This window comes from Camelus bactrianus, chromosome 10 (assembly GCF_048773025.1).
Source record: "Camelus bactrianus isolate YW-2024 breed Bactrian camel chromosome 10, ASM4877302v1, whole genome shotgun sequence".
In the NCBI taxonomy this organism is placed as follows: Eukaryota; Metazoa; Chordata; class Mammalia; order Artiodactyla; family Camelidae; genus Camelus; species Camelus bactrianus.
In genome coordinates this window covers 52,485,716-52,501,656 of record NC_133548.1, presented here as the reverse complement: position 1 = coordinate 52,501,656, position 15,941 = coordinate 52,485,716, and the positions used below count along the sequence as shown (strand labels likewise).

The 15,941-nt window shown below is 50.0% G+C and overlaps 1 protein-coding gene across 11 annotated transcripts in view; it reads left to right on the top strand.

The window, feature by feature from the left end:
- Positions 1–15,941, top strand: part of TENM4 (teneurin transmembrane protein 4) — a 743,689-nt gene that overhangs the window by 360,202 nt on the left and 367,546 nt on the right. For all 11 annotated transcript variants that reach the window (XR_012509759.1, XM_074372753.1, XM_074372746.1 and 8 more), the window contains 2 exons: positions 8,185–8,472; positions 12,821–13,090. Coding sequence is in view for 10 of the 11 variants with exons in the window: in XM_074372753.1 (XP_074228854.1) it covers positions 8,185–8,472; positions 12,821–13,090 (558 nt within the window). In the remaining variant the exon portion in view is untranslated. The remainder of the gene's footprint in view (positions 1–8,184; positions 8,473–12,820; positions 13,091–15,941) is intronic.

Genomic DNA, 15,941 nt, shown 5'->3' with positions numbered 1-15,941 from the left:
CTTAAAAGGGTTTTCTTGGGAGAAGGAAAGAGTTCCCTTTCAGTGGGGGCCGCACTGCAGAAGATACTGTTTCTCAAGGTATTGTTCTGGAGAAATCGAGTCCCAGCAGAGAGCTCACCCTAAGGCCCTGGTGGGTGTGGCTTCTGAGAAAGCCCCAGGGAGCTGAGCTGCCCCAAGAGAAAACGGGGTCGGGTGCAGGAGAGTGGGGTACGTGGGGGACACGCAGACGGCACCAAGAAGTTCCCAGTGACTCCAGCCAACCCCACGTGAGAGGCTGTGGACAAACCTGAATCCTTTCCTCTCCCTGTCCCCTGACAAACTTCTGCTTGGCCCTTCCACCTCAGCTCGAGACACCTAAGCTGGTGTCCCTCTCTGCCCTCCAAGTGTCTGTATCAGCTGTTCTTTGTGTTCACTGTGCTGGAGACACCCGTAGGTGCGTCTGCCCTCTGACTGCATCTGGTCAAACTATCTGTCCCCCAGTCTCGCCCTGGATCTTATAAAGCCTTGTTAGATGGGAAAGAGGGAGTGAGACGGATGAACCCGGGGAAAGGTCACTGGGAAGGTGAAGGCTTGAAACTCATACGAAAGAAAGATGTTCAGTCTGAAGACTCAGGGACACACAGACTGGTCCCGTCTTCAGCCTGGAAGGCTACTGCCACGTAAATTGTTAGAACTATTTCCTGAGACCGCAGGGAGCAGAGCTGAGGCTGTGGAAGGAGGCTAAAAGAAGGCAGATCCTGCTCTGTGTCAGGAAGCACAGTCTCACAGCCAGTGCTGTCCCTGGAGGTAGTGAAGTCCCCAGCTTTGGGGGTAGAGGGACCACTTGGTGGGGAGGGACGAAAGAGGTTCCAACAACCGATGGGATGTGAACCAGTGGACCTTTCATGGTGCTTTCACTCTTAAGACAATAAATACCACATTGTCTGACTCTAAGATGCCACCATTTGTAAAAGGGAATCACTGGCTGGTAGGTAGCTTTGGGAGAGGGAGACTACAGATGGAGGAATCTGGACACCACAGCCTCCATGACACCTCCTGCTGGTCGAGGGCCAACTGTGCCCCCTATTCTGTGCGTGCTCAGCCCTGGGGGGGGGGGGGTCAGGGCTGCTCTGGTGGGGGCTCTCCCTGCTGGGATCGGAAAAGTGGTGTCTATACTAACCACCAGCCTTTGATGCCTGACCTGTGACAAACCCTCCAACAGAAGGGCAACATGACTTCTGTGGGCAGTGGCACCAGCTGTCCCCTGCCTGCCAGCCACTGATTAGGGATGTCCCTAAAGCTAGGCTGGCCACAGGGTCACTCTCCACCACTTTCCCTGGCCCACAGTGCTGGCTTTCTGTTTGGGGAAACGTGGAGATAAAGCTGTCAACGTCCTGGTCAGAGGCTAACTCGAGCCATCAGAAGAATTAATACTGCTTAAAACACAATATGAAAGAACAAATAGAACATTTAAACAAATTAGAGTAAGAGGTGACCTGTGTGAGAAGCAGGATGAGTTCCGATGAAAAGCTTGAGCCCAAGGGTCACACAGACCTAGGTTGGAATCCTGGCTCTACCCCTTCCTTGCTGTGGTCCTCTGGGCAAGGCACTTAACCTTTCTAAATCCCGGTTTCTTTCATCTCTTAAATGAGAATGGTTCGGGGGCCTGGTGAGGGTTAAATGAAGTAATGCATGTAAAGACCTTGCCTTTAGCCACCATTATTATAATCACTGTCTCACTGTTTTAAAAGGCAAGGGGTTCCCTAATATGACAGGGTCAGAGAAATGTGCTCTGGGGGCACCACAGGGAGCACAGAGAAACCAAATTCCAGGTTTGGCATTTTGTGTGAACTTGAGCATCACTTTGGTACTCTGAGCCTCAGTATCCAAATCTGTACCATGGGGAGAACAGCACCTGCCTCTCTGGTTTGCATGTAGCCCAGCACAGTGCCTGGCCCAGACCAGGTGCCTCTCTCCCCGGCATTCACCTGCACATCGCACTGGAGTTGAAAACAAAGGACTTGCAAGAGCAAATTTGAAGGATTAAGGAAAGTAAAAATTTATGATGGCTTTATATACACACATATATAGATACTGCCCGGGACTTATATTTTACAGAACACATTTTAGCTCTGAACTATTTATGAGCCCTTTTTGACACACAAAAAACCTTAAAATATCACCGTGTGCTTATGCTAAGGAAAACTTATAAACTTTAGTCCAGTAGGAATTCAGTCCATTTCCTGGTTCGTCTCTGGTCATTACTGAGCTTGCGAGGAAACCCAGGGAGGCAATAGCCCCCATTTCCCAGAGGCTTCAGCGGGGGTGAAGGTTCGTGGGCAGGGCTGTAGTCTGATGGCGTCTCCCTGTGAAGGCTTCGGGCCCCTGTGCCTCATACGTATTGCTGGAGCCCAGGCGTAGCGCCCAAGTCGGCTTCTTGAGTTTCTCCCAAACACCAAAAGCCTTTCCCCCATCTCCTCTTCTCTCCCCAAGCCCCACATCCTTGCCTTTCTTCCAAGCCAGCCCTTGGCCCCCCCAAGCATCAGGGCCCAGGAGAACTAGGTGGAGGACACGCTCCCCCAGGATCTCTAGACCCCGGCTTTCTGCCACCTGCACGTTTACATTTTACTGTCTGCTTATGCTACAGTAGTTCGTGGAAATTCCGTTTTATTTTTCCTACCAGGCTGCTCACTCCTCACTTCTTAAGCCTGATTGTCAACCTGCTTCCCTCTCTGAACTCTGGACTCGCCCCAGCCTCCCGCGCCCTGTCCACTTTCATCCCAGCCGTGACCTACAGCGGCCTTCCTCAAACTGTAGGTTGGCCACCGTTCATAATTCTGTTTTAGTCAAAGAGAATAAAATAGAAAATATCAGATTCCATCCTTGAGGAAAGGTTAGGACTGGTTTTTGGAAGTTTTGTTTTCAGTTAGACATTTGTAGACTTATCTGTGTACCGGATTGTGAAATAAATATATTTATTTAGGTCAGAGAAAATAGGTAAGTCACAGATCTAGGCTTCTTTTCTTTCCTTACCTCAAAACCATCTGGCCCTGCTCACTTTTACTTGACATTCTTTGGTCATGGTTTAGATGTCACTTTCTCTGGGCAGTGGTCCCTTAATTGCCCCTCCATCTTTGGCCCACCTGACCTAGGTTAGGGGCCACTGTGGTTTCCTTCCCCTTCCTCTCTCTCTGTCTGACTACCCACTGTCTAGAAGCTCCAAGGAGCAGGAAGTTCACTTTGTCTTTTCCACCAAAGCTGCACACAAGGCTTAGAACAGCAGGGTAGAAACTCAGCTTCGGGGGGAAGGGGGGTGGGAAATGGGGGCAGGGAGAGAAGAAGGGAGCCCCGTACACTATGTGTTACGTGTGTGCATTTCTCGCAGCACTTGGGAGAGAAGAGGGCCTTAGCAATTATTTACCAAATGAACTAACCTCTGGTGCTAGGTGTGCAGTACTTTTCTTCAGGTTTAAATGTTTTCTTCTGATTCAGATCTAGACCCTGACATTCAGAAGCCATGTAATCTAGAGCAAATCGCTTAATCTCTTTGAGCCTGTTAACCCATCTGTAAAATAGGAGTAAATAAGAGAAAATATAAAACGAGAGGATAATATCTAACCTGTGTAGTTGTTGTAGGGATTAGAAATAGCATGCATGAAGCACCCGGCATGAGTTGGCATTCAATTAACAGTTGTTTTATGGTCCTCCCTCTTCCTATCACCACCCTCTGTCTTGAGGCACCTGAAGAAGAGTTTCAGCAAGCAACAGAGGGTGTGCGTCTGGGAGAGGTGGGCTGGGGTGGCAGGTTGTTCTGTGGGCAGTGTGAGGAGGCAGAGGCAGAGTCAGGAAGGGTCAGGCTAACGGATTTCAAGGGCAGCAGGGAACCTGGAGGTCAGCAGGGTAGGGAGGGACTGACGTGTGTAAGCATGAGCCTGTGGGGGTGCTCCTGTCCCCCATCCAGGGTGGGGGTCGCAGGTCTGAGCTGGTGCCCTTCCCCAGCATTGCTCCCACCCCTGCAGGGTCTCAGCATCAATGTGCTGCAGACCCTTGCTCCAAGAGTAGCTTTTCACCGTCACTTCTTTCATTCCAATCTCTTCTTTTTCTCTCCATTAAATGCCAATCTGAGTGTGAACCATGACCGATCTCCCATCTGTTCAAAAAAGTAAATATTTACTGACTTGCTGTATTAAGATGAAAATGGAAAAAAGTAAAAAGGAACTGAGAGCAAGGCAAATGTTCTCCTTGCTGCCGCTTTGTAATAGGGAAGCCATGAGTTTGGGGACTGTGTTGTCAATAATTTGTAATTACTGAGCCTTTGCCTCGAAGCCCATGTCTTCTGTCAACAGGTACACACTGATAAGAGACATAGTCATCCACCAATTTAACTGCCAAAATATGTCTCAGATTTATTAACATCCATTTCTGAGGGGACGTTCCCTTCTATAGTTATAACTGACACTTAGCTGGAGCCTTTGAAAGCATGCCTTTTAAAAATAAAATGTGGGGTTTTTTTAAATGATAATAATGGCTCATAAATATTGAGCACTCATTATACATCAGGGATCAAATGTATCAGGGACATATATTAATTCATTTCATCCTCAGAACAACCTTAAAGGTTGGTACTGTTTCACAGATAAGGAAACTGAAGCACAGAGAGGTTAAATAACTTGCTCAAGGTCACACAGCTTCTAAGTATTGGACACATACTTAAAACTGAGGCTGCCTATGAAATTTTAAAAAAGTGCATCTAAGCAATGCCTTTAATTCAATCTTACATGTACCTAGTACACATGATCTAAATTTAACTACCTGTATTTTATATTACTTAAGATTGATAAGAAGGAATGAAGTAGCTGCCAAGTAGTTTTATTCATTCATTTACTCAGCAGACATTTCATGAGCACTGGAGATGCCCTCAGGGTACTGCTGTCAAAGGGTGATGCAGATGTGAAAATAGCCCATCTAGGTAGGTGGAGGTTCTGTGATGGAACAGCACAGCATGCACAAAGGTGTACAGTCCTCAGAATTCATGGCCAGGAAAGTGGCTCAGTGAGCAGACCAGATGGAAAAGAGCCTTTAGTTTTGACCAAGAAACTAGAATTCATCCTAAAGGCTCCACTGGACTGCTAGAGGGACAAAAACAGGGTAATGGCATGATCAGGGCTTAGGAAGTTCATCTGGCTCAGTCCACAAAGGCAACACCACCTAGGGGTTACATTCATGTGCTGAGTTCAATCGCCTGGGTCAGAATTGTGGCTCCATCACTCAAGAACTATGTGACCTTGGGCAGGATACTTAACCTCAAACTTCTCATCTGTAATGTGCAGAGAATCCTAGTACCTATATCATGGGGGTGAAGTGAGGATTAAAATGTTATCACATATAATTACAGTAAAAGTAAGCACTCAGTAAGTATTAGCTACTAAAAACAAAAGTATATTGGCTATTATTAATATGACTATTAATATTATGAATTATTAGTGACTAATTAATATTAAAATGGCTAAAATTAATTGAGTGCTTGTTATTATTATCACCATTACTGTCACTTGAAGGGATGGGTCAGAGGTGAAGGGCCAGAGGGCACAGAGGCAAGGCAGCAATCCCCATAAATCCTCATCCACATTAGACTGAGCTGTGCTTTGGGTCAAAAGCCAGTATTAGATCATGATATAAATTTAGGAAGTTATAATCAGGCTTTTTTTTAAAAAATGAAAGAGAATGAAATAGGAAATATCTGAGCATATTGCTCACTGTGCAGTAACTTTTGTGAATTTTTGGTTTCCATTTCACACATATAAACACACTCACATACATAAATGGGTGTATCAGATCACAATGAAAGATGTTTTTCAAATTATGAAGCTCAGACAAAAGATTCTGCAGATCCTAGAGTAGAAGTTTTCATCACCTGTCTTCCCTGTGGTCCTGTCCCTCAGGCACTCAGAGGAACATGTCTTATCAGTCAGTGCCAGGAGGCCTAGCGTCAAGAGGGCAGCGCTCAGGGCCCTGGGTTGGGGCCCTAGTAAGATGATTTCATTTCTGTGTATCCTAGGTCAAACCCCTTGTCCCAGCATGAATTTCCAGGGGTATTTTGAGAATTGAATCCCCCAAAATGTCATTTATCCATCTTGACTGGCTCTAATTACCACCCTAAGGCACTGTAGCCTGCCTAGTAATGCTGGCTTTGCCACTAGCTCACCATATGGCCTTGGGGAAGAAACAGGATGGCCCTGGGTTACTGGTGCCCCCTGTATAAAATGGGGGTGAACTTACTTGTCTTATATACGTCGTGGTTATTTTGAGGCACCAGTAAAGTCACAAGTATTTGCACTCTTGAAGATCATGGAGAACTATGTAGAGGGAAGTCTACAGCAGATCCATGATAAATCCCAGAGACATCAAGTGGTAACCTCAGACATTCCTTTGCCAAGCAAGTGATGCAGCTTTGTAGGTTAGGACACATGGCCCTGTTTGAGTGGGTCTGGAGAAGTCTTTCACAAGACAGACAGGTTGCATAGGTGCCTAGCTAAGACCTGCCCTGGAGAGGGCCCTTGGGGCCTTGCTTGGGAGGAAAGAGAGCATCCTCAGGCCAAAGGGATACTGATACCTCTAATGTCCATGATCAAAGGCAGAACTCGGAAACCGCTAGCCCTCAGAACAAAACTGACCCATCAGTGTGTTTAATTTGGCCTGTATGTAATAATGAATAACATTTTTAAATCATTCATTTTACATCCAAGTCCAAATTTCTAGCTTGTCTTAAAAATTCATAAGACCTCCTTCATTCCTATGTGGCAGCGTTGGCAGGCACTGAACACTCACTGCCCTGTCAGAGGCACCACCCCGAGCACTGAGACTCCTTAATGACAGATCTTGCTCTGTTGTTTCTCTAATAGGATAGTGATGCAGTAGAATGTTTTGTATACCCATGTTGCTCTGAAAAGTGGAACAATGAAAGAACTGAGAAGGTAGAACATTTCAAGTAAGAGCTCTCATCACACTTCGTGCAGGATATTCTGCTGACCTCCTGGCTTTTGTAGAGGGCTACGTTTGCTACCCTAGAGCCAAAGAAAGACATTTGGAAGGAGAAAAAGGGTGCCATGTCAGCTTAAAAAAAAAAAGTGTCAGTCTAGGGCAAAAGGGCCAAGATAGGGAAAAGAGGAGAAAGGAAGATAGGAGCTTTCCACCAACTAGACACCCTAGCAACCCTCAGACATATGCAGGAGGTATAGATGGTACCTCTGATGAGATGGACTAGTCTGGAGGTGAGGGAGTTCTCCGCTCGGCATGGTAGTCAGGGCCAGCCTCCCTGAAAGGACATTTTGTGTAGTGGGAGGGAGGGGACTCAACAGGGCATAACAGAACAGGAAAAACTCAGGTCTTAGAGCCAAACAGACCTGGCTTCAGATCCTGGCTTTGTTACTTAACCACCTCCATCACCTTAAAGGAGGTTTTGGAACCTCAGTTATCTTATCTGTCAGATGGGGATTGGTTGGCTGGCTAATTTAACAAATCTGTATTGGGGGCGCCTGACTTTACTTTCTGTGCTGTAGATCAGGAGTGAGCAGGTAAGGCTGCTGCTCTCATGGTGTATACATATTAGTGGAAGAAAACAGACGGTAAGCAGGTCATTATTTAATTATCTGGTGGTGATAGTGTGTATTAGTGATTTATACCTTGGCTCATTTCCAAAAAAGGTTGGAGACAGTACTAACATCTCGTGACATGTGACAATTTAATGAGAAAATATATGCGGAGTGTGTACCCCTGTGCCTGAGTATAGTCATTCATTTTACAAATTCTTAAGGAGCTCCGGTTCTGGGTCAGGCCCTGTCCCAGCTGGGGGCTTGATGGAAACAAACACGTGATTCCCATCTAATGGGATCTGGAAAACCAGTGCCCTCTGGCCTTTGTAGGTCAGCTTCCTGGATACCCATCGCAGTAGGGGCGGCTGAGGGCATCTTCACGGTGGATAGGCGGCGTAGCAGAAAGAGAAAGGAGTCATCATTCCAAGCCCCGAGTGCAAGTCCCCCGTGCCACTCCTGGCTGTGTGACGGTAGGGCGGCACCGTCACCTCCAGAGGCTGAGGAACCTCGTCCACAGCACTGCAGGGAGAATCGAGGTCCGGGGTGGACCCAGGATTGCCTTTGCCTCCTGGGGCTGGAGCTCACGCCCTTTCTTTGGTTTCTTGGGCTCCAGACCACTCGGCCCTGAGTGCGGCGAGGACCCTGTTCGTGGATGTGGAGGAGCGCGAGCCCGAGGCCATGGACGTGAAGGAGAGGAAGCCGTACCGCTCGCTGACCCGGCGCCGTGACGCCGAGCGCCGCTACACCAGCTCATCCGCCGACAGCGAGGAGGGCAAGGCCCCGCAGAAGTCCTACAGCTCCAGCGAGACCCTCAAGGCTTACGACCAGGACGCCCGCCTCGCCTACGGCAGCCGCGTGAAGGACATGGTGCCGCAGGAGGCCGAGGAGTTCGGCCGCGCAGGTGAGGGCGGGCCAGGGGCGGGGCTTGGGCAGGCATGCGCACAGGTGTGCACCTGGGCGCACGCGCAGGCGAGCAGGCAGGCGAGCCCCCGTGGAGAACGCCGGGTCAGCACCAACTCTCCGCTGGTTTGGCACCTTTATCTGGTCGAAGCCTGCCCAGTAGTTCTTTTTTTTTTTTTCCAGTGCTCACCTTCCTTGTGGGCATAATGAGGTGGTTAGGAGCTAGGCTCCGTGTCAGACTGCCTGGGGTTGAGTTCTGAGCCAGCACTCGCTCTCCTCAGAGCCTCAGTCCCCACCTGTTAGATGGCCCTGAGTAGTCGCTGCTGCGCTGAATTGTTGTGACCTAAAGCGGTAAGTGTGACGACGCCAAATGCTGAGTAAGTCTTAGCTATTAGTTTTGTTATTTGTTTCTGCATTTATTCATTCAACAAACACATCTTAGCACCTTCCTTGTGTCGAGCGCTGTCCTGACCTTGAGAGGTAGATGCGCCTGAGATAGACATAAACGTTTAGTAATGTGGGGATATCCTGGTGCCTCATTCCCTCACTTTCACTCCACACACAGAAGTCACTAAAGTCTATCCATTCTACACCAGAATAGCTTTCACATCCGTCCCTCTTCTCTGTTCCCTCTGCCACTGTCCAGATTCAGGCCACCATCATCTCTGGGAGGGTTGACTACAACCCGTCTTTACTCAGTGCTGCCCCTCTGGGCCATTCTCTGCACTGCAGCTAACGTGAAGTTTGGAATGACTGCATTGCCCTTCACATTAGCTCCTTAAACTGACCTGAGAGGGCTTTCCCCAAATCAGTTTCTCCCTGGACTGTTTTATCCTCTGCTTCTCCACACCCCATCACCCATGCTCCAGCCCTGCTGGACTGCTCATTATTCCCATACCTGCTGCAGTGTATGTTCCTTGCCCTGGTGCCTCAGTGATTCTTGTTTTACTGCCTGCAGAGCCTTAAGCCCTCTTCAGTGTCTGGCGGGTCACTACAAGCCTCTGACAGTTCGTGCACCCTATCCTAATCATGCCTGGCCCTCTTCCCTTCCACAGACAGGGCTAGCTGGGTGTTGTGCTGTGTAATTTATATACATTTTGGCATTGTTATTTCCTCCTCACAACAGCCCCAACAATTCATTCACACAAGATCACAGAGGGAGGAGGAGCTGGTCACAGACATGCCCCCAAATACCCTGAAGCCTACCTGGCCTCACCCACAGGCCTGGATCCACGTGAAAGCTGACTTGTTAGCTAGGCTGCCTCTTGTGCTTTAAAGAAAAAGGATCTTCAGCTGTGTCCCATTTCATGATTAACAGCTGATTCTGGCATGAGACAGCTCTGGATTTGAATTCTAGCTCTGCCATTTTTATTCCCTTCAGTGTCTTCACCTGGGCAATGGGATAACAGTGATGATCCTCATTGTAGGGTGGGGAGGGAGGATTGATAAGGACCGTAAGTAGAGTGCTTGACACTTGCATGGAGCAGTCGCTTCATAAATGCTGCCTGCTACTAATTGTCACCTCTGGGCCTCAGTGAAGGGAAAGGACAAATGGTGTCAGAGCCTTCCTCCAGCTCTGTCCTCCCCATGCTTGTTAGAGCTCAGAGAGCCCTGCCAAGCCCAGCTTGGCCCACATTCCACCCTAGCACATGGGATTCCAGAAGGAGCCCCTCTTATCTTCATAAATAACAAACAGGAAACATTCTCAGCTCACAGGGAGGCTTGAGTATTGAGTTTACAAAGTTCTCTCCTTCTCATTACCTCCCTGGAGCATCAGAAATCCTGTGAAGCAGCAGGTCATCAATTATCATCCCATTTTAAAGACAAGAACACTGAGGCCTGGGAGATGTCACCCACCTAAGGTTGCACAGGTAGATGTTGAACGAATTAAAGTGTCAACACGTGATCCAGGCTTCTCCAGAAAGAGGCCAAAGGGACTTAAAGCAAACAGATCACAAGAACTTCTCACATTTGATGAAATAAGTCTTCTAAACTCACATATCATAGGGACTGGGCTGGCTGGACAGGATCCCTGAGCCCTTAGCAGCAGCCCTCACCTTGCATCTGTCCAGTTCTGGGCTGTCTCAGCTCACTCATACTGATGCTGAGTCTGGCTGCTTCAGAGGATATGCAGGGCAAACTGTATGGAAATCGATGCAGCCCTGGCTGTTTATTGCAAATGAATTTGATTTTTCACTTCATGTAGCAGTCATTCTTCATAACATGTGACTGGCCTCCCTTGAGAGGGCCAGCCCCGAGGAGCAGGGAGGTGGGCTGAGGCAGGCGGAATGGTGGCAGAGAAGGGAGGGGGACAGGATAAGGGTGGGCAAAGACCAGAGGGCATCAGATGGGGCAGCCAGGGAGTGTGGTGTGCGGGGAGGGTAGGAAGCTGACCGGGGGATTGAGGCTCCAATTGGGAGTTTTCTTCTACTTAGGAGGAGAGCAAAAGAGGAGAGCAGACTAAAGCATGGCATTTAGGGGTGATACTGAAAATATTTAACTGGCTATGGCCAATGAGAATGTTGGCTTAGCTAGGAGCTTGAGCCCAGAAGCCCCTGCTGTGCAGCCTGCTGATGTTAACCGTTAACCGTTAAGTAACTAGGTAGGTGGTGTTTATAAGGAAGGGGCTGGAAAAGGCAGAGCCCAGGCTGGGGACACTTGATGGGGAGACCGGGCATCAGTTATTTGCCAGCCACTGTGGACCGATTTCATACCTTTAACCTCAAGCCAAGGCTGTGCCAGCATGAACCACCCCTCCCCCTGCTGCCAGCCTCACAGCTTTCCCTTCAGCAGGTGTCCCAGCTGGTTTCTCCCCTCACCTTCCCTATCCCTTTCCCCTTCTCCCAGAGTGCAACCAGAGTGTGTGTGTCCAATTATTTAACCAGCTTTCACTGAGCACCTACTCTGTGCCAGGCAGGATGGGTGCTGGACACAGAGCTGACTAGGACCCTCGGGGAGCACAGGGGTTACTGGTAATAGTAATGCACACGATGGTGAGAGGAGCCCATCTCTGCTGGTCTCCTCCTACCTGGCTGCCGGTTCCTTCTCCCTTTCCTATGTCCTGGCCCTGCTTGTAGGATCCTTCAAAGCTCAGGCATCCACCTCTTCTCTCCCCCTACTCCACCCTTTGCACTTACTCTCATCCGAAAGCCTCTCCTCTGAGCTCCCACCCAGACACCCCACCCTCTGCCTGTGTGCTCCCAGAACACTCTCTGGGTTCCTCCCACTTTGGACTTTCACCCCTAATCATGGTTTGGGTTGTGTCTCCCCCACTAGACCGTGAGCTCTGTAAGGTCAAGCTCCGCGCCCTGCTCATTGCTGTACATCAGTTGAGGCCCCAGCACAGCTTGGATTGGTGCTGGTCTAAGTCCATCTCCCAGAACAGTGGGTTAACCGGAATGTGACCCTCAGTGTCTTCATCCGCCCACTCCTCATCCCCCCAAACACTCGGAGGAGGAGAAGCTGTCCCCAAATAGACCCTGAATGAATATTCAGGACCAACATCAAGGCTGTGTTTCCCATGGAAGTCAGTATTCCCTTTGTCCCTCAAACACTGATCCCTGAGGGAACCCCCCTCATCCATGTCTTCCTGGACTTAGGCCTTCCCTGGTCCTCAAGAGACCTGTCAGCAGCCTACCCTTGGCTATGTGCTTGGATCCCAGGGTTACTCCAGAGCCTGCTGACTTCTGTCACAGCCCACCTGGCATGAGCAAGCAGAAGGCGGAGCCTCCCTCCTTGGGCAAGGCTCAGGATCTGGGCCAGGGATTATCTTCTACACTTTACTACTCCAGGCTTTCCTGACCTGGCTGGGGAGCCATTGACATCTCATGGACGAGGCTTCTGCGCTGCTTGGGAGTGCTCCTTGCTGGCTGGCCTTCCCTGGACTGGAAGAGGAGACCTGAAGCCTTCCATCCAATTTAGCAGATCTGTATTGAGCTCGTGCTGGGTTCTGGCTTGAGTTTTAGTCACAGGGATTTCAGAATGAGCAGGATGTGGTCCCTGACCCTGTGGGACCATCTACAGCAGAGGAGCCAGGCCCTTCAGTGGTTCAGCTCTGCAGGATGAGCAGGGCTGGGAACTCTCAGAGCGAGCTCAGAGGAAGAAGCAGTGACTTCTGCACAAGGTGTAGGATTAGGGGAGACTTCCCAGAGGAGGTGCCCTTTGCACTGGGCCTTCTATAATGGGTGTGGAGGGTTTGGGCTGATGGGGAGGGCACAGAGGGAAGGCCCGGACATGGAATACCACAGCGAGCTCCAAGGACAAGAATGAGTCCCGGGGTAGGGGTCAAGCTTCTGGTGGGGAGACCACCCGCCAGCACCCTAATCCAACTCCCCTGCCTTTCCTCCCAGGTGCCAACTTCACCCTGCGTGAGCTGGGGCTGGGGGAGGTGACACCCCCTCACGGAACCCTGTACCGGACAGACATAGGCCTCCCCCACTGCGGCTACTCCATGGGGGCCAGCTCCGAGGCCGACCTGGAGGCCGACACTGTGCTGTCCCCCGAGCACTCTGTGCGGCTGTGGGGCCGCAGCACGCGGTCGGGACGCAGCTCCTGCCTGTCCAGCCGGGCCAACTCCAACCTCACACTCACCGACACGGAGCACGAGAACACAGAGACTGGTGAGTGGCCCGCTTGGCCCGTGCTGGGTACTGGGGTTCGTGGGGCTGGGGTTTTAATTACAACATTGATCCTCTGCTCCATCACTTGGAGCTCTGGTGAAGTCGCTGGAAAATTGCTTTGCTCTTAGTGGTCAAAAGGCAGAGCCTCTTGCACAGTCGCATGAAATACTGGCCATTGATGACAGACCAGAGATTGGGTCTCTGCCCTTTCCTTCCAGATTAGAGCATGCCTAAGGGGCAGGGTTACTGCTGACAAGGTGCCTGTGTCCAGAAAAGCAGAGGGGCCAGGGGTTGCCCATCCCCCACAGCTTGTCCTCTGTGGCGTCAGCAATGCCTGGTCCTCCAGAGCCCTGCTCACACAGCCCTCTAGCCCGCACGTGACCAACCACCCTGGCTACTCGCCATGGTGCTGCCCCCCCCCCCCCAGGACCTTATGCCGATCAGAGGATAGCTTTTACACAAAAATCATCATGTTGGAGTAACTTAAAACTCATGGGTTTTACTCCAGCTTTCCCAAGATGTCATGTGCAGATTTGGGGAAGTGCCGGCTCTGGACTCTATTCCACTGTCATCTCTGTAGCCGCCTCTTCCAAGGCCGGAGAAATGCTATGGAAGAAAAAGATGGCAACGTGTTCACATACCTCCTTTTTATGGGGAAGGAAAGGAGCTGGGTTTCAGAATGTTCCTCCTTACTCTTGGACCTCATTGGCAGACCTCTGAGGGGCTCTGAGTTAGACACAGCCCTGCAGCGGGCCGCTGAGGGCATCTCCCTTTTGGTGGTGTCTTGTGCCCCGCCAGTCTCTGGGCAGCTTTGTGGATGAAGTTCACATAGAGGAGGAGGACCCTGCTGGAGTCTGGCAGCAAAGGCTTAGGGAGGGTGGCAGAGAACAGGACAGCCTCCTTGCCTGGGAGAGGGCTTTACTTCTCAGGTCCAGTGAGGGGGTCTGCTGGTGCTTCTGAGCTTCCCAAAGGTGGGAAGGGAGTGGAGGAGGGCAATCTGCACGAGAACTGGAAGAACCAAGCCAGCACCAGTGCTCCCTACTGGTCTCCAGCTCTAAATGCAGGATCCTGTGATTCCTGCCCAGGTGTGGGAGGAGTTGGGGTGGGCAGGGAGACACTGGTCTGAGGTGAAGGCTTAGGTGGGTTAGTCTCTAAAAAGGATGCTCCAGTGGGTTATGCATGACACAGTCCCAGATTTGGGATCAGGCAGGAGACTTGGTAAGGTCAGGGGTCAGGTGGAGAAATGTATCACCTAAAAGAATCAGGTGCAGCACAATTGCAGATATTCATTCCATCGCTGCTGCTGGAGAACTCGGAGTTTTCCCTAGGGACCCTCGCACCTGTTTGAGGGGTATGGAGCAGCAGGTCCCAGATACCAGCTTGGCAGTGTCACCCTCCCCTGACACCAGCCCTGGGAAGGGTCCGTGACTTCACCATCTGAAGGAGTTCCCCTCTCTGTGGCAGGGCCATCTACACTCCCTCACCCACCTTCCCACCTAGACCCAAGCCCAGCCGGAACCCCTCCTCTCTCCTCCCCACCACACTGAATTTGATGTGCAAGGCCTGTATGGAGAAAATGGTGTCTGACTAGGGGGCAGGAAACCTCAGTTCCATCACTGACCTGGCAGGTGCATTGGATAAGCTAGATCCTTTCTCTGGACCTCAGTTGTCCCATCTATAAAATCAGTAGTTAAAATGAAATCAGCATTCCCTGTATTCTGAGAATCTTAATACTTGGATCGAAGGAGGGGAAAGGGAGGTGAGTGCTCTGTGGTCAAATAATGTAGGAAACACTGAGTTAAAGGAATTTACACCAGTTTCCTTACTGCAGGACTTGTCAGAGCCTTTAATATGCTAATATCCATGCAGTTAACAAGGAGGATTTATATGCTGCATTCCCCAAGTGTCTGGTGGTGGTAGTGTTCCAATGAACACTTTCGGGGAATAAGTGAGTAGAATCATCTGCAAGCCCTTCTAGATCTAGGATTCTGTGATTCTGTGTCCTTACATTTGCACAAGAGGAAAATGATAATAACAGTAATAATAGTTAATACCTGCTGCTGATTATTAGACCCCCAAGCACAATGCTAAGTGCTTTGGTTGTATGATCTCATTTACTCCCTCTACAACTCCTTGAGGTAGGTTTTTATTATCCCCATCTCTGTAGCCCAGAGAGGTTAAGAAACCTGCATAGGTCACACTGCTAGCAAGATGAGATTTGAACTCAGGCCTGTATAACTCTAAAATCTTGACTCTTGTAGCCTGAGTCGTAGTGAATTTCCTCTGCAGCAAAGCACTTGGGTTGCTTGTTCGTTTGAAGGCTTCTCGCCATGGTGACAAATAATCATTTTTCCATAAAGTCATGACAGAGTGAGGTGCATACTGCCCACATTATTGTATATTCTCTGAGAGCTGAATTACAGCTGAATTAAGCCTCTGTTGGATGATAATGACACAGTCAACGAGCCTGGAGAGCTTTAGCCTTTGATAACAGGGACAGGGAGATGGCTGCCTGCTTCCCTGGCCACACCACCCTCTCCTTCTGATCGTCCATCTCCACCATGGCCACGGCAGTCTAAGCCTCACTGTGCTCAGGGAAGATGGGCAGGCAAAGGAGGTGAGCAGGTGGGTCTAACAAGTCATACCTTCCAGGCCTGGACTTCCCACCCTAGACTTCCCATGGGTGCTCCTGCACCTGTCCGCTTGCTCCCAGTTGGGAAGTTATATTAACCACTTTGTTAGACGTGGCTCTAAATAACAACAGTACCATACTGACAGTGAATGTGCCATAAGAATGGCTCCCCTTTATCCACTGAGGAGATTGACAGCTCTCTTGTCAACCTCAACGTAC